The following is a 23,931-nucleotide window of genomic DNA, read 5'->3' as shown; positions in this document are numbered from 1 at the left end:
TGTGGCAAATGGCAAAATAAGTAAGCCCACCCTCCCTGCACATGCCGTTGAAAACGCTTGGTTTTCAACCAGGAAACAGGGGTTCTTGCTTGTCAATTGTTAATGCAGACGGCTTTTCTTATTAAAGCTTCATTCCTCAACCCTCCTGAAAGGCTCTCACTGGATTTCCATATTCTGAATGTCATGTCCGTATACTTAACAAAAGTTCTTAATCTACTTGTTCACTACAAGCCCTCCACAACCTCTCAGCTCATTCCCTAAACAAGCCAAAAGTTTGAAGCCATGAAAATATTTTTTATTTAAATCTCTGAAAATGTAAATCTTGTCTTTATTAAAGGAAAGACCCACAATATCTAAAGATTAGAAATAATGTCGTTCAACTTACAGAAAATGGAGCAATTTCCCACACATTTTTCATTTGCTAGGATTCCCTTAATTATTTATTTAATACTTTCAGACTTCATACCTGTTTGAAATCTGGGATTTTTTGTGTGTGAAATGAGGCAAGGCATGCATTAACAAACTACCTACACTTTCTCACTGGCCTTCAACTTTTGGATTCCACTGATGAAGACGAAAATTAAACAGTGAGCAAATGATCAATACAGGCACATCCTTTCCTACACGACACTCCTTTGTTTCTCTCCCGCTGCTTCCCTTGGCTTCCCTGGCCCCTGGCCTCAGGCTCCCTCTTGGCAAATACTCACAGCTTTTGCGAAGACCCCCATAAGTTCTGGGAACTGATGTGTCAGGAGGGCCAGCATGGCTGTGAAGGAACACAATCCAGCAGTAAAGAGAATGAAGAAGGGAAGCTCCTTCTTTGGGTAAACTGAGACTTCATGGAACGCTGTGGAGAAGATCCAGAGGGAAATAGGAGTGTCAGAGTGAAATGCGTTCTTGGGGCATTTCTGTCTGTGGGACGGTCTCTGCAGAGCTGTGACTGAAGCCTCTAGGGAACACAAAGGGCAGGGCACCTGAATGAACCAGCGCCACCCTCTGAACCGGCCTCTGGCTTGCCTATCTGCTTCTCCCGAGGCCACAGTCGAGCTTTAGTGCTCCACGGGGGAAGCACGATAGGGCTGATCTGAGGATGTCGCACATCTGTGGGGGAACAGTAACACCATCTCTGCCTAATATATAGTCCTGCTTTCTCAAAAGGAAACACAAATAAAACAAAACCTTATTCACATTATAAAATACATGTTCACAGTGCAAAACCCAGAAAATCCAGAATTAAATATACTGGGGGGAAAAATCCTTTCTCTAGATTTTGACCTTCCTGTAATTTTGTAATCATTATAATGAGGTGATATTGGTTTATCTTGTATTTTTTCCTGGCCACTTCAAGTATGTCGGTGGAGGGAGCCACCCTGATAGACATTCAGCAAGGACCTCACATGCTGGCCAATTCAACCTGCAAAGGTTGGAGATCAAGGCTACGGGGGTCATCTGGCACCACTGTAGGAGACTCTTGATGATAAACATACTTCCAACAATCTCACAATCACCAGAAAAATAAATAACTGGTGCTCTTCAGAACACCTTTCATAACTTTAAAGTTTCAACTGCTGGGCTTAGGGAAACCAAAAAGCAGGTGGCGCCAACACCAAGAGAGCGGACTCCCCGCTTGCTGCTTGCTGGCTGGCTGTGAGCCCCTCCACCCCCCGGGCGGTGGGGTGCTTACCAGGGGAGCTGGGGCTGGCCTGTGGTGGAGAGACTGTGAAACTGCCTCTCGAACCGAAAGGTTCCAAGTGGAAATCCAGATCTAAAGGCCTTTCCTCGACTGTTTAGCTCCCATTATTTACAGCCCTAAACAATAATTGGCTGGGCCTGAGATTGAGGGCAGAGGGGCAGGGAGGGACAAAGCAGAGACAAGCCTGCACACGTGAATCCGGGCGGCTACCTGCTGGGATTCGAAGGAAGGGTGGAGGCACACTCTGGCCCTAATGTCCGACGAGGGGACTCTGAATGTGCAAAATGTGGGGAGCATTCCAAACAGTCGGTGCTCTTGGTATCCACGCCATCCTCGCTGTCAACACCCAACCCCCGAAAGATTGTGAGGGGAGATCAGATTTTGGACCACTGCATTCAATTAAATAACTGAGAGTCATAATTTTCAACTTCGGGTTCATAAAGATTATTCCTATAAAGTTTCTTTTAAGAGCTGTAATCTTGTTCTAAAAGTGAATCTATTCCCATGGAAACTTAATTGGACTCAATTAAAACATTTTAAAACTGTGCTTTTCAGAAAACTGCCTTTCTTACCAGAAACAAATTTTAACAAGGATCTCCTTGAAGCGGGAGTCCAAAGGTAAAGCGTGGGCCCATAACAGGAATTTCTGAAATCGAATCTAACGCAGTGTGAGGCACCAGACCCTTTTTCACAATAAAACTCGGGCAAGGAGCAACAACACATCACAGAGCTCTCCCAGACCCCTAAGCAACAAATAGGACATGGCCTCTGGCTAGCGAGGAAACAAGGGAGCGACCTCCTGCTGCTTCAGTCTGAGACAGCAATTCGTGCTGCACCCAGATCCCACCACGCGGGAGACAGGACAGGCTCAATAATGTTGGCACTGGACCATTTACTATGCACCCAGGGCTCCAGACTTACCCTATCCCTTGGAGCTAGAGACAGGATTTAACTGGGGCCGGTCAAAGAGAGGAGGTGGCAGGAGAGAGGACAAGGAAGAGAGACTAGCCAAAATTTGGAGCTTAGTATCTGAGAGAGAAAAGCATGTCCTAAGTCAGGGCTACCCGAAGAGCCTGGACATGATCCCTGCATACAGTATGATTTGACAATAGCTACTTAGCAGGACTTGTCAAAACAATGTTGTATTACAGCAAACCGAACCATACTTCGCACGCGCGGCACGGGCTATCAGACTGCTAGCTCGTCAGGGTCGCAAGGGCAGGGCTCCCCCTCTTTCTGCCGCATACAGTGCTGAGGCTCACGTGTGCTCTGCTCATGCCACGCCAGCTCATGACGTGCGACCACGAGGGGCTCCCGGGAAACCCCTCCGGCCGCCGCTGAGAGCACGCCCACCCGGCCCCACGCCTCCGCCTCCGGCAATGACGCCCCCGTCCCGGCGCTGCCCTCCCATCCTTGACTCGTCTGCAGCCCCTCTGGCCGCAGCACTTCCGCTTCACACTCCAGTCTGTGTGGAGTGCATCCGAGCGGCTGGGCAGCTCGGGCAGAACCACGCACAGGGGACCAGCCCTCGAACACCCACCCCAAACTAGTGGTCTCTGCGCTCAGGCCAACCAGCGCACGGTGCCTCTTCATCTAAATTTCAGGGCTTGGAGGTCTTTCCCTGTGAGGAATCTGCAGAGCCTTGGAGGAGCAGGATGCCAGACCCACTCACATAACTCACTTTAATGCACATGCTAGCAAATAAGGACAGGGTTTGGGAGAAGAGTAATAAAAGACAAGGAACATTACAAACATGTATCATTCCCACCTCTTCCCATCCCCACGTTCAGGCACAAAGAGAGGAATACAGAAGTGAGACTTACACGGAAGCAGCTCTCGATCTGCTGTTTCTGTACAGATTGGATAAGGATAAAACAGATGCCCCTTTTCCAAGGGATAAGGGATCATCCGAAAAGCTGAAAATGAGAGACAGTATGTTAGAAGTTCAATATTTGTCTCATAACTTCTCAGTTTCAAAAACAGGCTTGAGAGCATTTTTATAATGGTAAACAGTTCTGCAAGGAACTCCCAGAAAGGATGCAAGAGTTACCCAAACTCTGAGTTGTGTGCAGATAAACTGTCGGAGATGCGTTATGATGTATGACTCACACGTTAATCTCACACTATATATTCTGGGCAAACCTCACAAAACTGGGTGGGGATGGGGTGCAGAGGAGGAGGGAAGCCATCAGTTCAATGCCCAGGATTTCCTCATCTATAAAGTATTATTAAAATGTCATGAGCAGAAATTCAATATAGCTCAACTGATGGTAAGAACACAAACCTGGATTGAAATGCTTCCCCAAGAAGCAAATGTGAACTGACTTGTTGAAGCCTGTTACAGATGTACAAATATGAAAGGCATTCTGCCATGTCTATTTAAAAAAATATGTCTAGGTGGATGAGAATTCCAACCAAGATGGACAAAAACAAAAATCTAAAAATGCAGGACTCGGGAGGTATTTCTAAACTTTATATGAAACTTTCCAACCTTCAATATCATGTGGGGGGAAAAATGGATCTGGAGAGATTGATTATCTCTGTTTTGATGATGTCAGGCCACCTAAATTCTGCTTTTGTGGCTTCAGATAACATTAGGCCTCACACCGAATTATGGTTTTCCAATCAATCCATCCCTCTCCATTATCACATGTGTTACTCCCCCTGTTACGATGTCATGAGCATGTTAGTCTCACTGTTGCTATGAACGCAGTGCTCACGAAGTAATTCTTCTTCAACAGATGTCCTGTAACTACAGCCCGCTGTGGATAGAAAATATAAAAACTGCACCCTACACTGGCAACATCAGGTAACGATCCTTGGCTTCGTGTGTGTCAAAGAGGGGTTGGGGGGGGCGCACACAACAATCTCTTTAGTCTTAAATGCTGTATTTCAAGGAATCAGAGCTACATCCTCAGCTGGGTAATTACCTACGCCTTCTCAAAATGCCATCAATGCACATATTTATCTTTTGCATACTTATTTCAAACAGGAATCAGAAACAAAGAATGTTCTCCCTCACAAGACATGACAAGGTTCCATTGTAACCAGCATCAGTGCACATATGGTATTTATTCTGGTGTCTGAATATTATTTAAAAGTAAAAACATTATGTATGTGATTCCAGCATTTGGAATGCAGTCCGTCCGCAGCACAGTGGTCTCACTCTGACGTTAGAGCACATTGCCATGGAGAATATAAATCACTATCAACGTGGGATTAGAGCAGAGCCAGTTTGCTGGCAGTTTGCTGAGGTAAAAATGTTATCAATTTTCCTCTTGTAACAGAAACCTCTTAAACAGAGATTAAAACATTAAAAACACCCCAGACTTTAACTCTTCTTAAAATGAAAGGCTCACCCTAGTTCAATCAGACTTTTCTTTCATGCAAACAAAGATGACTTTTGCCCGCTGCAACAAGAGCAAGGGGTGCTCTCGGCACAGGTTGTTAACGCACATAGATCACGGAAGGAACCAGTTTCTCTCGATAGGTTTGCAAGACAAGGGAAAAAAATTACATAACAAAAAAACCCCCCAAACCCTTTTTAGTGTCTTTATAGGATACACTAAAATCTCTTCTGGGAAGCAGTGTGTTTAAATTTAAACTGCAATATGGCAGGATTTTAATACCATTTCCCATAAATGAAGGCTGCTATGAAAGCATCCCAGAAATGTGGAAAAACCTACGTGGAAGTTTTGTTTTGTTTTGTTTTTAACCCAGATTCCCTATGTGCAACAGGGCTGCTGTAATTAAGAATCTGTTCAGGTTCACATGATTGAAATAAACCCTCGGTTTTCAAAGTGGCTATAAATTTGAATGCTAAATTTTATTCAGAATTGAAGTCAGTTTGCACTTCGGGGAGCAATTTTTTAAATGAAATATAGGAGAGTAAGATCTTAAGAGTGTTCAACCATAGAAATCTAATGGTCGGTTGGTGTCTTTTCACTCAGATGCCAAATCTTTTTTGCAGCAGTATTTGGCATGCATACAGAATTCCGTGCATCAAGTTAGTCTTTTTCTTCTAATCAGTTCTGGTCTTTCTGGAGAGGGTGGAGACAGTGATTATATACAACTTAAACACACACACACACACACACACACAGAGTCTTCCTGCACTGTCCTCCCCCGGCCCCCCATGGCAACCTCCATGACTGTAAAAAGATGCTTACGGTGCTCTTAAAATCTCTTTCTCATGTCAGCTGTCATTTACATTGAGTTCATAAAATAAGATTAAGCTTTTTGGCTTCACTAAACAAAAGCAAATGCAATTTCTGTTTGCAATTCTATCCTTTACCCACCCTGCTGTGCAGGGTCCAGCAGAGGGGGAGATAAGCGGTGGAGGGCTGGAGGGAACAGGAAGAACACTGCCGAAACCTCGCCAGCTTCACCTCCCACCTCCTGATCCCTCTCACTGAAAAGACATGTAGCTGCTCCACAAGAACCTCACAGCTTTAGCTGAATGTCCAGAAATTTTGCAAGCGCAAGTAGTAACACATGGGTTTCATGGTGCAAATGAGAAGGGGAAAAAGGGCATCTGTTTTACGAATTTCATCTATTTCATGAATGACTACAGACCTCCTAAAAATCTTTGTCTGGAAAAACATACATTTCAGAAGAATTAAAAATATACATGCACTTGGTTAAAAACAAAACAAAAAAGCTGGGCCGCTCTGAGTGAATGCATGGGACACGAACGGCGTTTCTGCATTTTCCTCTGTGTGCCATCACCTCCCTTACCTTGACTTCTGCTGTGCCGCTGAGGAAGGGGCAAAATGAAACCGGGAGTCAGTTATGACCACAGAGGACCCCCACAGTGAAGTCTGAGGCACTGCAATGCCATCTCTTTCCCTGACCAGACACGTTTTCTAGGCTCCACACCTGTCAGTGCCGGGCTCACCAGAGACCCTAAACTAACACTGGAGAAAAAAATCAAGAGAATCAAAGAAGAGACAGAAGGATGGATACAGGAACAAACTAATTCCCTATTTTCCCAGTGATTTCTAATGACCTCTCAGCCTACCCACTATATAGACAAGGATAGAAGATAATATGTGATATTTTGTCTATGTTGCCTTTTCTTTTTTTTTTTAATTTATTTATTTGACAGAGAGAGAGAGAAGCGAGAGAGGGAATACAAGCAGGGGGAGTGGGAGAGGGAGAAGCAGGCTTCCCACTGAGCAGAGAGCCCGATGCGGGGCTCGAACCCAGGACCCTGGGATCATGACCTGAGCCGAAGGCAGCCGCTTAACAACTGAACCACCCAGGCGCCCCTATGTTGCCTTTTCAAAGAGGATCTCAGAGAACTTTATATAGATTACTTGTAATAGCAAGAATTGCATTTGAATCCCAGCTCCACCTCATCAAAATGCGAGTGCCTTCCTCATGCACCAGGCATAGCCACAGATTGTCCCTGCACTGACGGAGCTCACGGCCTACTGCAGGAGACGGATGATCCAATAATCATGAAAATCTGTGTGGAAGATTTCCCTGCCATAGCACCTCCGTGCTGTGTGTATCTAATGGAGAAGCAGTGGAGGTGACAGCTAACAATGGGCCGAACTTGACCAAGCTAAAAACTATATGCCTGGATGGGTCATTAGTCTGTGTCCCATCTCTTTGTCTGTAAAAATGAGAATACTACAGACCCTGAGAAGCTTAAAGGAACTAAGTGTGGCAGATGTTAAGGTGTTAAACACGGGGCCTGATGGCTCAATAAAAGTTAGTTTTCTCCTTATATTCCCTTTCTACTAAACCCACAGTTCCTACTTTCTTGATCAGGTCCTACTCTTGCTTATAAGTAAAAATGCTGCTTGTTTATAAACAACCAGAAGTGCAAACGATAGAACAGAAAATTATCATCAAAACAAATTTTACATTTTCACCTTTGACTGTAAAGTAGGTAACTGGCCATAAGTGCTATTTGTCCTTCGTGAGGCATTTGAGCACCATAATAAAAAATTCTAAAGTCAAAAGCCCAGGGTGCTGATCCATACTCTGGCACTATCTAGCTCTGTGGTCTCGGGATAATCACTTTCCCTTGGTTCAATGATCTACCATTCCAATTCTGAAGAGAAATTCTGGAGTATTATAGCAGATTCACCAACCTGTTGTCGACCCTCAACACTCTAACACTCTGTTCCTACTTCCGTGATAGCATTGATTGTATGCACACTACACATCATATAGATGTGTGTGCTAATGTACATATATGTGCGTATATATGAACAGATGTGTGCGTGTATATGCACACACAATGTTTATCTCAAAGCATTTCAGAGTACTATTCATCCTTTTATCTCCAACATAATGCTTGGTACAAAGGAGGGACTCGGTATGTGTTCACCGAATAAAGGAATACATGAATTAATGCACAATCAGGAAGAGGCAACTTTTAAAAACTCAAGTGGATCCAAATTATGGTCAGTCACCACGTCGGAATAATGAAAGGGACAAGCTGGTCCTACTGGGCAGTAGGTGGGGAGGCACTACACGATACCTGGAGTCTGGCTTTTAGTGTAAGTTAGCTATGACCAGGAACTTTAGCAGACCATTGCTTTCTCCCAAATTATAAAATTTAGCATTAGATCTATGGGGTGAGGGATGGGGGAATCTCTCTTTAGCAGTCCAAAAGGTGCCAGTCCTTCAGAGGAAAGGTCTGGTTAGTGGAAATGCCCCAAGGACCACATCTTACAGCAAGGAACATTTGCCATCAGGTTCAAAGAGAATAAATTAGAATCAGAATTTCATCCTATGCTTCAACAATGGGCCATTTTCTCCTCTCAAAGGAAATACTCTGCCTTCGTCCCCCTAAAACACACCATCTTCAACTCTTATACATTATTTAGTGAATTCTTTGGGGAAAAAAATCTCCAAAAAGAAAATAAAGAGTCTTACTTGGTCAAGAGGAAAAAAATGGAAACAAAGAAAGGCTAAGTGATTTACCCCATGGTATACTTGTCTTCTGATATATAGAACTAGAAAATTAAATCTTAAAGTTCACAGCTGCGGTCAGCAGACTACCCTGCTTTATAAAATAAATACAGCCAAAATGAGCTTGAAAAGATCGAGGTAGGATGGAGATGAGGCCACATCAGTATTTAATATAGGTATAACAGAAGATGTGCCATTTAAAATAGAGCCCCATAAGGCACAACACTGTGGTAAATAGACCCAGTACAAATGAGATTGCTCATTTATATAGGTTTTGTATATTCAACTCATACTTGCAGTAATGTGTGTGTGTGTGTGTGAGGATAACCAGAACCTACAGTGTTTAAAATAAGTGTAATTCAGATAAGATGGCAGCTGTATAATGAACTAAGAAATGTATTTTTTAATCTTGTAATTAAAACTTTTCCCCTTTCTTGATTATCTTGACTTTGAGGAACATATTGTGTAATTTCAGGGGCTGGGACAGTGATGAATCAAACATTTTAGAAACCTTTGAAATGCTGATGTATTTGTGGTTGAGGACTAAGTTTTGTTTTGTTTTTTTAACCACCATATGTTTCAAACCCAAACAATCTCTGCCATGCATCAGCTGGACTTTGGGGTTTTATCAAAAATGTGAGTTATTTCAGCCTGATTGGTGGGAACCTCACTTAATTCCACAAGATGACTAATGCTCCAACATAATAAACTCATTAAAAAGCAAAGAAAAATATATCTCTATCGCCACTCCTAAACCAACACTTTTGACAGAAGAATGTTTTTTAATCTCCGAAAGATCAATTAACTAAAAGAATACTCATTTTTAACATGGGAACTGGTGAAATTAGGTACTGTTACTTTCCTCCCTGAATTTCCTTTCTAATGAAAAGGGGAAGTTGGAAGGGAGTTGGGGAATGGCCTTAAATTTCAGAACGAACAAAAAAAGATATAAAGGACAAAACCTAAACTATGACGCTGGCAATGTCAAAAGGCGCCACCACGTGGTGCACTGGAGGAAGTGCAGCCTCTTGCGCTCAGGCACAGGATGTCCAGGGGACCTCTGAAGGGAGAAGGAGCCCTTCACCGCTGTAGCTGTCTCAACGCAAGGGCCCTGAAGCCCGACAATCTGGGGTGGGGCAATGGCATTCAGTATCATCTGTGATTCACAGTTTTCAAAAACTGGGTAAGTTAGGTCAATACCACTATAAATAGCCAACTCAGAATTGTAATCCAAGTCTTCCTATTTAAGATGCCTCCATTTAATTTAACCTAGAATGGACACAGATCTAGAAGTGATGTCAAAAGATTACACGTGATTGTTTGAAGTTAAAGTGGTCATTCTTTCTTCTAAACTGCATGAGAGATTTATAGCTTTGCTTTTAAAAATGACCAAAACTTTGTACGGAAACATCATTTTTATAAATATATGTATATACAGATATACACATAATATTTGTGCTTGTAGAAAAATATGTACGTGGGGCACATGGGTGGCTCAGTCATTAAGCATCTGCCTTCGGCTCAGGTCATGATCCCAGGGTCCTGGGATTGAGCCCCACATCGGGCTCCCTGCTCTGCGGGAAGCCTGCTTCTCCCCCTCTCACTCCCGCTGCTTGTATTCCCTCTCTTGCCATCTCTCTCTCTGTCAAATAAATAAATAAAAACCTTAAGAAAAAATCTGTATGCTTGTTGAGAAAATTTGAAAAATACAAACATGAAGGAAAAAAAGAAAATCTCTTAAAATCCACTTAAAGGTATATTTATTTCCAGTCTCTTTCCTTTGCTTATATGTAGAATTATTTGATTTTTTATAAAATCGGGCTCATTCTATATTTAAAATGTTTAAGTCAATATTCACCATCAAAAATATAATTTCATATAGAAAGATTAACTTTCTAAACACTAGAAGAGGAATAAATACACCTGAGCCTATAAGTAGTAGTGTAAACTGAAGGCTTCCAAGCAAATGTTTCAGAGAGAAGCGATCTTCTTATGCTTAATCTATTCAGGAAAGGTCTAAATAGTCGGTATTATAGAAAAGAAGACTGAAGAGAAAGTGAACTTGAGTTTACATCCTGGCTCTACCAACAGTGTCTGCAAAACTTGAAACAAGCTGCTGGTCTCAATGACTCCTCCTCTCCTAAACAACGGAGGCGGCCACCTCTCAACTGTCTAAATCAGAATGTTGTCAGGAAGAGTATATGAAATGACGGACATGCAAACCCTCAGTAAATTACCCACTTATACACACACTCTCCAAGGTACTTAGTGCCTACGAAGCACTCTCACTATTCTTGTCTAGAATTGAGGTATAGCTTTCTTTCCAAAAACTGAATAGTAGTATAACTTCCTTGGAGTGGTTTCTATTTATCTGTAAGGTTCAAATGCAGAATTTCCCTTTCCTTGAGGTCCCTGACTGTCTTGCTATACTGGTTTATGTCTAAAAATTCACCTCCTCTCTTCATTCTGCCCATCTAATCTGAGGTAATTAATTATATTCCCCCAACATTACCACCCTGGTAGATTTCGGAGCTCACTAAGTCACTTCATATTTGTTCAAATCCCATTGTTCTTCCCAGTTGATCCAGGGCATTCCCCCCACCCCCACTGGTATCTGATTATATGGGTAACTAATTTCCAAATAAAATTTCTAGTTATTCCTCATGGGATTTTTTTTTATGGTTATGCCATTCCTAACACCGTGTCTTTGTAACTTTTAGCCTATTTTGATCCTTTCTATATTACTGTAACTTTCTTATCAATCAGATCCAACTGGTAAGCTTCTTTTGTTAGGTTTCCAAAATGCTAATCTATAAATATGTCTTTATTTGGTAAGCCAATCTATCCATGTCATTTTTTTCCACAACTAACCCTAGGTGAGGCCTCTCATGTTCAATCTTGCTGGGCTTTTTCGATCTCTTTTTCATGTTTAAATAAAAATTCCTTTTGTCTTTTTTGGGTAGAACACCTTAAATGCAACAATAAACCAAGCCAACAGGGACTTTACACGAGCCCACACATGCCCTGAGTACAATGTGCTGTCTTAAAACAAGACCAGGGCACCTGGAGTAGCTTATTATACAGAATGGAGTGGGGGTGGAAGCATCAACCAAGTCAACGCCCCTCAAGTTATAAATAGTAAATTATTTAAGTAAACTCACTAGAAATTCTCGAAAGCAGTATTTTCAAAACTCAACAAAAATCTTGCAAGCAACTTGAGTCCCATCTCTGTCAACTTACTTTTACCCCATTCCATTTGGCTGCCCCCACCCCCCTTCCTGCATCCATTTGGATTCCTGCTGGGTTTGGGAAGGGCAGGAAAAGGGAAGAGCAGAAGATTATCAAAATGAAAATGGAAGCAGCGAAGATAAACAGAGTGAAAGGGATTAAAAAGACATTCCTTTGTGAAGCTGATCAGAGTAGGAGTGAACTAAGAAAAAATTATCAGAAGACTAATACTTGTTTTGTTTCCCTATGAGAGGGGGAAAAAAAACACCCCACACTACATGTTGTACTTGTTTTGCTTAACTAGTAACAGTGTGTCAACACCCATTTTGTCCAATAATCTGTAGTTTTGGGCCTTTTCCCTCAATTTACATTCTTCCAAACAGCCCCACCACTTTGCACAGTGTCCTTGCTTATGACACTGTCCTAGTTCTTCATGGCTTGGTTCAAATCTCCTATGACCCATAAAGTCACCCATGACTGCTCCACCCCACTGACCTCTCCCTTTGGAAAAATCACTGAGCAGCTGCTGCATGCTGGTTACTCCTTCCAACTAGACAAGATGCTTCTCCAGGACAGGGAGCATGTCTCACCCGCAACTGAAGTCTGCTCTCCTTACACAGAAGGATAGTACCTGGCACATGCTCAGACTGATTATCCCCACATCCATCAAACAGGCATTATCCATCAATATACAAATGCTATACCTGCCACCCAACACTAGGGTCCTGTGGTCACTGCTCTTGTTCTGAAGTATAACTGCTGCTCATTTGTTTGGCCACCCTAGCTCCAGTGGAGGATAACTGTGGCTCTTCAGCCAGTCCTCCCAGAAAGGCCATCTAGAAGTAGTCATCGGAGCCTAGCACGAGGCCAAGCCCTACGCCAAAGATTCCCATGAAGCTGAGGGGGTGCCCAGGTCCCCAAGGAAGGTTTTCCAGTTATAGAGTGCTCCTCTGCCAGAACAGTCCAGATTCATCCCGTCCACTGCATAAACTTGCTTTTTGGAGGTATAGGGATGGCATCACAGTATCATCCACCACCACTGGGGAACTGAAGAGTCTCAGTAATTAACCATCATCTCTCATGATGGAACATTTCAGGGAAGAAGAGCTATAGATATGCAAATCATCATTATTCATCATGAACACTCAGGATAAAAACAGTTTTAGCATCTTTCTGTGCTCTTAAAAACGTTTCAAAGAAAGAAAATTACTTACTGCCTTCCCACGTACAATGCAAAAGATTCAAAGCCCCTTCCACCCTCTTCCAGTGTGCCAGATGAAAGAACGCATACGCTATTGCTTCACTGTCCCCTCGCTTCAGGATATGTTCTGGGGGGAGGATTAAGCTTTTCATTTCTAGGAGGTACTGAAATAAAAAAAGGCAGGAGACAGATGCATTAAAACATAGTAATTTGGAATTCAATATTGAGAATAGAGAGGTTGGTTTCCCTAAAGCCACCACTCATAAGCATTTCATCAAACCTGCAACCTTGTTAGTACATTTGAAGGTAATTACTAAAATATCCAGCAACCCAAAGCTTGCTAATAGATAGTTAGCCTTCTACTACTTTCCTACAGTGGAGATCAGAGGCTTTCAGGGTAAGATACTCTAATCAGCGAAACATATATAGACTCAAACAGCAAAATGGAAAATTTAGAAGACACAATAAAGTTGGTATAATTTTGTAACCAGAAACAAAAATACATAAAATGGGCACAGGAAGGTTAAGAAGTCATAAGACTAAACCCACTATACTAGAGAGACTTGAGACTGACTAGTGCTGCCCATTATTTTTTTCTATACAGATTTACCAAGGAGAAGGACCTGGTCCTGTGAAAAGAGCCACCCCTTGCTGTTCAGATGCTGGAGGAAGGAGATGTGGCAGCCCGAGCATAGGAAGACCTCAGGGAGGGGAGCAGTACAGACCCCAAACTATACTGTTCTTTTAGATCCTTTCCCAAAGACTGAAGGGTCCTCAGCTTATGCCTCTTCATTCCTATCTTCTACGAAGGAGATGGGAGCACAGGGCCAGAATGGATTCTTTGGTGTTTACTACCGAATAGAAAGGGAAGCAAATTTAGGGTGGTATTTTATATTTGCAAACATTAACTTCTTTTTGCTGGCGGGCTTCTCCCTGGGCTTCACTCCTCACCCACACATACATACACACCATCACCACCAACCACCATCACAACAACCCATGCATCTCCTTTAAAATGGAGATTAGCGGATGATGGAGGGATGTGTTTAATTAAAATGGGACAAACACAGCAGAAGGAAGTCTAGGAGAAGAGATGTTCAACAGTTTTAATGTCAGAAACAATTGCCTGAAGATTTATCTATGAGAGGGTGAAGAATGGAAGAATCCTGCTACACAGAATGGAGATCATGGTACACCTCTCCGTGTTCTATTATCTCATGTGGCTTTATGTGCTTTGCACACTGCGTGCAGGTGCCTTTAAGTTTCCTCTCCTGTTGGCATATCTGCTATCGGGATGCACTTGCTTAGCAGGAACCAGGAGGACACACACTGGCCTCTTGGTTCAGCAAATGCAACTTTCCTCACTCTGGGTCTGGTATCTGAAAAAAATCTCTAAGCCCCAGGCCTCAAAAAAGTGAGAGAGCCTATCGAGAGTGCAGCAGAGAAGAGTGATATAGCCATCACACTTGGCGGTGAGGGGGTGGGGAGCGTGGGAATAGAGGGCCCTCTGTCGACAGAAAGACCTCCATTGGAAGGCCTCTTCCCAGACCATTCCATGAAGGTGGTGATTACTCTAATGGGAACTCCTCAAGGATGAGTTCCAAAAGGACTTTTTGGTCAGATCCCTTTTTGAATTCTACAAGTCACTGCCTTCCTCCTTCATCTTGTTTTAAAACAGTGCAGAACAAAAACCTTTTGGGAAAAATTACAATTTTGAGTTACCTAGTAATCCAACCAGCACTACATTTATAATGAATAGCAACCATAATATAAATATAAGGGTGAATTTTACGTTCAGAGATATTTGACTATCCTCTCGTGATCTTGTTACCTTAATCGAAGCGATTATACTCTATGTTGCCACCGCCCATGATGATCTTAAAAGACTCCAAGGCAATGAGTCATGGGAAAGACATATAACCTGTTAAGTGCTATAAATTGTATTAATTGTTTCAGAGTAAGAGAAGAAAGATCATTCAGTTACTCTTAATAATCATCAGGAGAACAAAGGACAGGGAAATGTTCTTGCCTAGTAAAAGCCCTAGAGTAAGGCTTTATTTTTGAGTTTCCAATAATTATTTATAGCTACCCTGCCTACCAAATAGTCAATTTTTAAAGAAAGAACATGCTGTATGAACTCTGAAACAACTAAATATGAAAACCATTAGTGCATGTGTCCCAGGTATACAGAAATCTCTTCAAGTCCCTGAGAATAAGATGGTGGCTGAAAGAAAAGTATAAACTACCATTCCTTTTATTTCTATGATTAGGAAAGTCTTTCAAAGTCATTTCATTAAGCATCTATAAGAGAACTCTTCTCTTGGCCTAAGGAACCTTCAGGAATAGGGGCCTCTGAGAAGAAGTGGGTAGGCCCACATTTGTGGGTAGACTTGAAACAGAGGGGGCAGGGCAGAGAAAACTTGTGTGTATGGGGTGTAGAAAATTACCTATATAATTTTATAATTAGAATAGATATAATAGATCTGCATTATCCAATATGGTAACCTCTACCACATGTGACTATCTGAATTTAAATCAATTAAAATCAAATAAAATAAAAAATTCAGTTTCTCAGTTCCACTAGCCATATTTCAAGTCCTCAAGTGAGGCATGTAGTTAATGACTACTATACTGGACAACGCAGAGACATTTCTGTTAGCACAGAAAGTTCTATGGGAAAGCACTGCTGTAGACAATGGAAGTTTCCAATCTTCAAGTAACTAAAATAATTTTTAACATGAAAAAATTTTATAGACACCTATGGTAGGAATTATTATTATAGTATTGACTGAAAATATATAATATGGCAAAAAGCTACAATAAATGTAATAAAACAGGAATTCATTTAAAAGCATCACTGGCCATCAGAGCATCTAAATATACTTGGAAAATAGTACACATGTGTGTGAGACAGATGGTTTACTCAGCTTGCAGGCTCAATGTGCTGCATATGGCCTCAAGGACATCATCGTCCACAGCCCTAAAATAAGGCCGTGAGGTAATGCTTTGTTTTTCCTCTAAGCAGCCTCTGATCTTTGTGTATGTGTACTTTTCATACATTGCCTTGTATTAGTTATTTGTGCATCTTTTCCCTCAGCTGAATCATAAGATCCTCAAGAACATGAATCTCGCTTCCTAAGAAGTCTCTCAAAATGAGCATCCTTGCTCTAATCAGCCTCATGATGCTAACCAGAGCAACTTACCAAGGACACTCAGTTACCTTCTCATTGAATTTGCTTGATGGCAGAAATAGGTTATGCCTATAAAGGAGATTTATACTCCGGTATAGTTCCAAACAAAATGTTGGCTCTAACCAGATGACGAAGGCTAATAACAACAATCTGTTATGTTTTTGGCCAGGCTTAAAAATGGCTGGCAAGATCAGTTCTCAACATGTGCAATGTTTAAATTAGAAAGGCATGGAACAACATTTCACATCTTACTTGTCAAGAGAAAAATAAATGGAAGAGGGCAGATCCCTATCCACAAGTATGCAGAAATCAATTAGAATAACTGTAGCTTGCAAATCAGAGAACACTCTCTGCCAGTCTGTAATAATTATTTGGCTTCTATTAGCTAGGCCAGCATTCCGTGCTATCTTGCCTGCTACCCTGCCTCTAACTTCCTTCCAGATTCTCAAATCACATTGATCTTGAAGTATAGCTTCTAAAGGTTTCGGAAGCAACTTTCAAAATCTATTTGTCAGAATCCAGTTCCTTATGTCCATAGGAACATACAAAGTCAGAACATAGAAAGAGGAGCTGAGTAGTATGGACGTATTTAAGAGAGGCTGGCTCACCTTTCAGGAGGCTACCCCAGGTGACTGCTCAATGCTCTTCTACTAAGGTCTTAAAATTCTCTAACAATTTGAGTGAAAATAATCCCAAAGTTAACCTTCACATAGACATTAATGTCCAGGAATTAATTCATACCCCTTTTTTTGGATTTTTACAATACCAACAATAGAAGTCATATGAAATCATTAGGGAAAAAAATGGGAACAAACAAAATAGGCAAATACAGGTTAATTTTAGCACACTTAGCTAAATTTAGGTAAATTCAACACATTTAGGTAAATTTTAGCACATCTGGATGATGGCTATCAGGTTCCTCCCAAAAAATCAGGTAGTGGAAGAATATTAGCGTGAGAAAATATTCATGATCTATTAGTAAATGAAGAAAAAGTAAGGGTACCATACAGATTATGATTTTGGTACCTAAAAAAAATAGATATGCGCATTAAAACACTGTAAAGTCACAGACTGAATGTTAATGGTGGTTAAATATTTGATTTTATGGGAGATTAATTTCTTTTGTGCTTTTTTGGTGCTTTCCGAGTTTTCTGTAATAAGTCATTTTTATTTCTCTCTCTCTATATATATGTATACATGTGCATGTGTGTGTATGTGTACATGTAATACAAACATATTTTCTAGACTTGCAACAAAAACAAAAAAACAAGCCACACAAATGAAAAAAAAGATAACCAGAGACAGCAATTTTTATATGTTTACAGTGCTTTGGTACAACTGGGTATGAAAGAGGCCGAAAGCCCAGAATGGATACTTTAAAAATATCTATCAGTAAAGAGTTCAGAGAATAAAATTAGTCCTATTTGGAAGACAAGCTATATATTTTGAGTCTCAATGTTGCCTACTCCCTGGACTCAATAAGACACACGCTGGAATAGGACAAAAATACCACAAGTAACCATGGCTCTCTTGAGGCATGCTGGGATGGGACTGAAATACACAGTATCACGGTTCCCTGCCTCCCCTGCTCTCATATACCCTCGGCCATTTTGACCCACTGTTTGAATCCCAGCCCTACTGTTCCACTCTGAGACCCTGGATAAATTAATTTCCTTCAACCTCAGCCTGCTCATCTGTTAGAATAATAAAAATACACATCTTGCCAATTTTAACTGTTGAAGATTATGTAGGATAATATATGTAAAGCATTCACACAGTACCTAGCACATACGTGTTCATGAAATGGTAGCTATTTTTACTAACAAAAAAATGAAATGTTTATATTACTGTGGAGATAAGTTGTATTTTTTGTGTATGTATGTCCCACAAATAATTGAATCTGTTTTTAGGTAAAATACTTCAGCAATTTTACAGTAGTGGCAGGTCGCCTGAAAAGAACTGGCTACTGGGGGGTCACTAACCAATCTGTAAACAAGCACAATGCAAAGCTGAACTGCCAAGTTACACCTGGTGATCTGTGGTACCACTCAGGGGGCCTCCGTACAAGATAACCACTGCTTGCTGGCTCACTTCTCTATTCATCAGTTACTGTACTTCATTCAAAAACCCACAGTGCATCCCAAGCAAAGATTTAGGAGAGATCATGGTGTAGTATAATGACACACCCATGGCAGCACTCACAGTTTACCTTAAGGACACGCCAAGGGCATGGACATGAATTGGTCAGGTCCCTATCCTGATGATCCCTAATCTTTGTAGAAGCGTGTGTGTGTGTGTGTGTGTGTGTGTGTGTGTGTGTGAGAAGACAAAGAAACAATAAAATTCAACATGATGACTGCCTTAGTAAGAGGTATATACAGTTGACCCTTGAACAATGTGGAAATGAACTGTGTGGGTCCACTTATACGCAGATTTTTTTAAAGATTTATTTATTTATTTGAGAGAAAGAGAAGAAAGAATGCGAGCAGGAGGCGCAGACGGAGAGGGAGAATGAATATCAAGCAGACTCCGCGCTGAGTACAGAGCCCAACATAGGGCTCGATCCCACGACCCTGAGATCAGGACCTGATCTGAAACCAAGAGTCGGATGCTTAAATGACTGCACCACCCAAGTGCCCGGTGGATTTTTTTTTTTTTCAATAAATGCAGTACAATACTATAAACATATCTTCTCTTATGATTTTCTTAACATTCTTTTCTCTAGCTTACTTCATTGTAAGAATATAGTATATAATACATATAACATACAAAATATATTATTATTCAACTTTATGTTATCAGTAAGGCTTCCAGTTAGTAGCAGTAGGCTATCAGTAGTTAAGTTTTTAGGGAGTCAAAAGTTATAATGGGATTTTCAACTACGTGGGGGGGTTGGCATGCTTAACCCCTGCATTGTTCAAGGGTCAATTTGACTAAGTACTGAGGAAGCAAATGAGGGGTACTGTCTCTGAGAAGTTTCACAGAAAAAGGAAAGTATGAGTCAGTCTTATTATTATTATTTTTTTAAGATTTTATTTATTTGACAGAGAGAGACACAGCGAGAGAGGGAACACAAGCAGGGAGAGTGCGAGAGGGAGAAGCAGGCTTCCCGCGGAGCAAGGAGCCTGATGCAGGGCTCGATCCTAGGACCCTGGGATCACAACCTGAGCCGAAGGCAGATGCTTAACGACTGAGCCACCCAGGCGCCCCGAGTCAGTCTTATTATTAATTAAATTAGTTCACCTACAAAGATGAGGGGAGGCAGAAGCCACTGCAAAGCTAGGCAGTGGCAGCAAAGCATCAAAGGGTATATTGTGCTTATAATCTTAAGGTGCTTAAGTCCTAACATGATAGGCAGTCCCAACACTGACCAAGCACTAACAGGTGTCAAGTATTCGCTCAGATACTCCTTACAACTCTGTGAGGGATTAGGATTCTTATTTTACAGATGGAAAAATGAAGGCTTTGGGAAGTTAAGTAGCTTGACCAGGGTCGCACAAATGGTATGTACCAGAAACTGCACTGGAACTCCGGTTTTACGCTACTCTCCAAGGGAAGCAGGAAAAGTAGACTGTAAAAGTAGTTCCGTCCTATGCTCCAGAGTCTGACCTCCGGTCTGAGTTATTCCATAGTTTTTAAACTTTGAGAAACAGAAAAAAAAAAAATGTTCAAAAGAAAAAGAGCAACTTAAAACAGAATACGTGAAATTGATATAAAACAAAGTGGGGGGGGCCCCTGGGGGAGGGAGCTAATAGAGGTCCGAGGAATCCTTATGGCTCCTAGGAAGACAGTTTGAAATCTGCTGTAGCAGGCAGTTGGGAAGTGAGCTGGTACCACCAGTGGTTTTGAAAGAAAGGGACAAGTCAAGTGGACAAGAGACTGAACTTAGAAAAGTCTTAAAAAGCTTCTGTCATGGTCTGGGTGAGGGGTGACTAAACCGAGGAGGGCTTCCCCAGGACTTGGCGCCTGGCTGAATCTGATGGCAAGAAAAGGCATTAAGGGGGACTGTGAAATTTCTAGTTTAGGAAACTAGAGTAATGTGAGATAGTTAGCTGATATAAGACACCAGAGGACAGCGGAAGTGCTTGGAGGCATAGCCTGAAGGCAGCTGGGTGTGCAAGTCTGGAGCCCGGAAGAGAAGCTGGACACAGGGATTTGTTTGTGCAGGGAGAGGCGGAAGCTGAAGCAACAGGAGCACAGGAGATCTCGCAGGAGAGCTTCAAGCAAGAAAACGGTGGGTAGTGAATGATGTTCCCAGAGGACCAATCACAGGGATGGGCAGGGGAGGAAACGATGTAGGAGGAGAGTGCCCCGAAATGCAGGAGTGACCCAGAGAGCACGCAGTACAGAGCCAAGATGGCCCTGAGGTAGAAAAAGTGGTCAGTGGGACAGAACACTGAGGAGAGATGAAACCGGATGGGCTTTGACAAGAGGCCAAAGGATCGGATGACCTAGGTAGGCTGGCCATGATGGCAGTGGCCTTGGTGGGGCAGCTATACTGCTTTTTGTTAAAGAAAGAGATCTTTTAGAAACTGTCTATTCCTGAGAAATGTGCCTAAAAACTGGTTTCTGCTCACTTTCCTCTGGGTCATATTTCCACAATACATTCTCCTTATTCTAATCCAAAAAAGCTTTGGAACAAATATGACTCAATTCAAAGAAACTTATATTGAAATAATATTTCTGAAATGTACCATTGATATACAGTATCACAGACAATCTGCCAGAGTATTTTGAGTTTCTGCTTCCAAGCTTCAAGCATTTTTAAATGCTAAAACCCACTACACGTTTTGTTTCCTAAATTGGATTAAAAAGCAATTTTATACTCTTGTCAATCAGCTCTACCAAGACATAAAGGGAGGATTGCACTAGTGTCTGCATGAAACAGAATTTCCATCACTCTAACAAGGTCCTGTGGACACTCCATTAGCATATACAATGACCAGGATGTTTTCTCCCACAAGCCTCTTAAAACCCCCATGAAATAAGAGTTTCTAGATTAACATTAGATGAGCTTTTTTTAAAAAATGTGAATTTTTATTGGGAATGTATTTCTGTCATAACATTTTTCATTCTTTCCTATTTTCTCATGACTTTCCACACTCTGAGACTGAGAATTTAAAAACTATGTATCTATTAGGCTGGATCCTCCTGTCAATACCATGTCAAGCCTGGGCTGTCTGGCTGGTAAAAGGAGCTTCAGGAACACAGCAAGCTCCCTCCCCCCAGCACACTCAGGGACTGCCCACTGCACCCCGATGTGGGGCCAGTAGGAAGAGCCCATGGCTTCCTAGTGCTGGTATTTTAGGCAAGATGAAGATGAAAGCTTTCCCTGCATTGGTGCTGGTGATTTTTTTCCCCTCAATGTCTCCACCGACAACACTCAGGCATCTCAAGCCCTTGGGGCTCCCTCAGCCCTCTGTTGCTCATCAGAATGGGTGTGGAGCCTCCAGTTCTATGGGTGGGACCTCACATGCTTGGGATTTTCCTGTAGTGGTAGTGACTGGTCATAGGCTTCTGTTCTTTTCTAAACTGTATGTACAGGTGCCTTGGGGTTGCTGGGCTACCTGCTTTCTCATCCCAGTTTCAACCATAGCAGTTCTACGTCTACTTGCTTTGTTCATTAAGGCTTCATATAAGATTGTATTAGGAGGGAAAAAAATGTTTACTGCTCTAAAAAATCATTATTAGTTACTTGTCATTGTTGTTTTGGTGGCATTCCAGAAAAAAAAAAATAGGAGACAGAGGTCGGAAACAGGTAACTTCTAATCAACCATAAGCAACGGATTTACCGACAGTTATAAACTGGGAATTCCAGAAGACAACAGCTGTAAGCCAGAGCATGCTAGAGCCTCCCCTCAAATCTGTAGGCTTAAAGGGACGCTGTGGGTACTCAAGGTCAGGGGCAATGCAGTGCCACCGTTAAACTCTCTAGTTGTCCTTCTTACACTAGGATGTTTCAAAAAGTACTTATTAATGCATTTTTCTAGGCAGTGTCTATTGTAGCCCAGCCAGCAATAGCAGAAATAGAGCTGAAAGTACCAGGGAAAAGATGACAAAGGCCCAACACATGTCCAAGTGCCTACTATGTACTGGATGAGTTACACAATGTAATTCCATTTACATTTCCTCAGACCTATGAAGCTTTTATTTTTATACCCATTTTATCAAAAAGGAAACAGGCAGGGAGCTAATCAACTCTCCCTTCCCATGGTTCCCTTTGGGCCATGGACAAGAAGTAGTGAGAGTCCTTGTTTCAAATACTTCTGGACCCTGTTAATGACACTTCACAGGTCTGCCTACCTGATGTCGCTACCTCTTGCTCTATCATTACGTTAATATGTTTTCCCGGTAAGAACAGGAAGTCTACATAATGGGCCTGACAATTCAGAAAAGAATAAACACACATGGCTAGCAATGTTCCACCTTACTAGTAGTGGCAAAGAAACGCCAACTAAAGAACAGAATTACATTTGTACCCAATGAAATCATAATTATTTTTTTGTTTTCCTTCTTTCTTTTTTCTGTTTTAAACAGATTGCTCAATGCTGGTGAGGGTGCGAGAAAATGGTAAAGAAGGCATTACCTGCTGATGGAGGTGTAAACTACTACAATCTTTTTTTGGTGAGCATCTGGCAATAAACATTAAGAGCCCTGAAGTGCTTCTATATGTTACTCAGTAATTCTCATTCTGTATATCTATCCTAAATAGATAACGTAAACACCAAAATATCTTTATGACCAAAAGGTTTGCTATTATAGTTGACCACCTGATGTCTACAACAGAGGACACAAGAATTAAATCATTCTCTTCAATAAATAATGCGAGGAAAACTGGATTCCACATGCACAAGAATGAAAATGGACCTTTATCTTAAACAATACACAAAAACCAACTCAAAATGCATTAAAGATTTAAATGTAAGACCTGAAACTATAAAACCCCTAGAAGTAAATATAGGGAGAAGCTTCATAACACTGGTCTTGGCAACAATTTCTTGGATAGGACACCAATCGCATAGACAACAGAAGTAAAAATAGATAAGTGGGACTATATCAAAATAAAGAGCCTCTGTGCAGCATAGAAAACAACAGAGTGGAAAAGTAACCTATGGAATGGGAGAAAATATTTGCAGACTATACATTTGATAAGGGGTTAACATCCAAGATATACAGGAAACTCCTACAATTTAAATAGCAAACAAACAAAACAAAACAAAACAAAACAAAATAACTTGAACAATAAATGGGCAAAAGACATGAACAGCCATTTCTCCAAAGAAGACATACAGATGGCCAACAGGTACATGAAAAGATGCTCAGGGGTGCCTGGGTGGCTCAGTCAGTTAAGCATCTGACTCTTGATTTCAGCTCACATCATGATCTCAGGGTTGTGAGATGGAGCCCCACACATCAGGTTCCCCACTAGGCGTAGAGCCTACTTAAGATTCTCTCTCTCCCCCTCCCCCTCTGCCCCTCCCCCAACTCACTCACACTCACTCTCTCAAAAAAAAAAAAAAAGATGCTCAACATCACAAATTATCAGGGAAGTATAAATCAAAACCACAATAGATATCATCTCATACAAGTTAGGATGTGTGAGGCCATTGTCAAAAAAAGAAAAAAAAAAAAAGACTATAACAAGTGTTAGTGAGAAAGTGGAGAAATTGGAACCCCTGTGCACTGTT

At 41.6% G+C, this 23,931-nt stretch overlaps 1 protein-coding gene across 10 annotated transcripts in view; it reads right to left on the bottom strand.

Annotated features, from left to right (window-relative positions):
• ST7 (suppression of tumorigenicity 7) overlaps window positions 1–23,931 on the bottom strand; it is a 236,086-nt gene that overhangs the window by 7,367 nt on the left and 204,788 nt on the right. For 7 of the 10 annotated variants that reach the window (XM_035020977.1, XM_035020978.1, XM_035020980.1 and 4 more), the window contains 3 exons: window positions 13,066–13,216; window positions 3,517–3,609; window positions 708–847 (listed from right to left, as the gene is read on the bottom strand). In XM_035020977.1, the coding sequence (XP_034876868.1) occupies window positions 708–847; window positions 3,517–3,609; window positions 13,066–13,216 (384 nt within the window). Of the gene's footprint in view, window positions 1–707; window positions 848–3,516; window positions 3,610–13,065; window positions 13,217–23,931 lie in introns of those variants that run through there. The other 3 variants (XR_004682077.1, XM_035020986.1, XM_035020985.1) reach the window with 3 other exon arrangements.

This window comes from Mirounga leonina, unplaced genomic scaffold (genome assembly GCF_011800145.1).
Source record: "Mirounga leonina isolate KUSES-001 unplaced genomic scaffold, KU_Mleo_1.0 Mir_174, whole genome shotgun sequence".
NCBI classification, from domain to species: Eukaryota; Metazoa; Chordata; class Mammalia; order Carnivora; family Phocidae; genus Mirounga; species Mirounga leonina.
The sequence above is the reverse complement of the archived record's forward strand: the minus strand, read 5'-3'. Positions and strand labels throughout refer to the sequence as shown.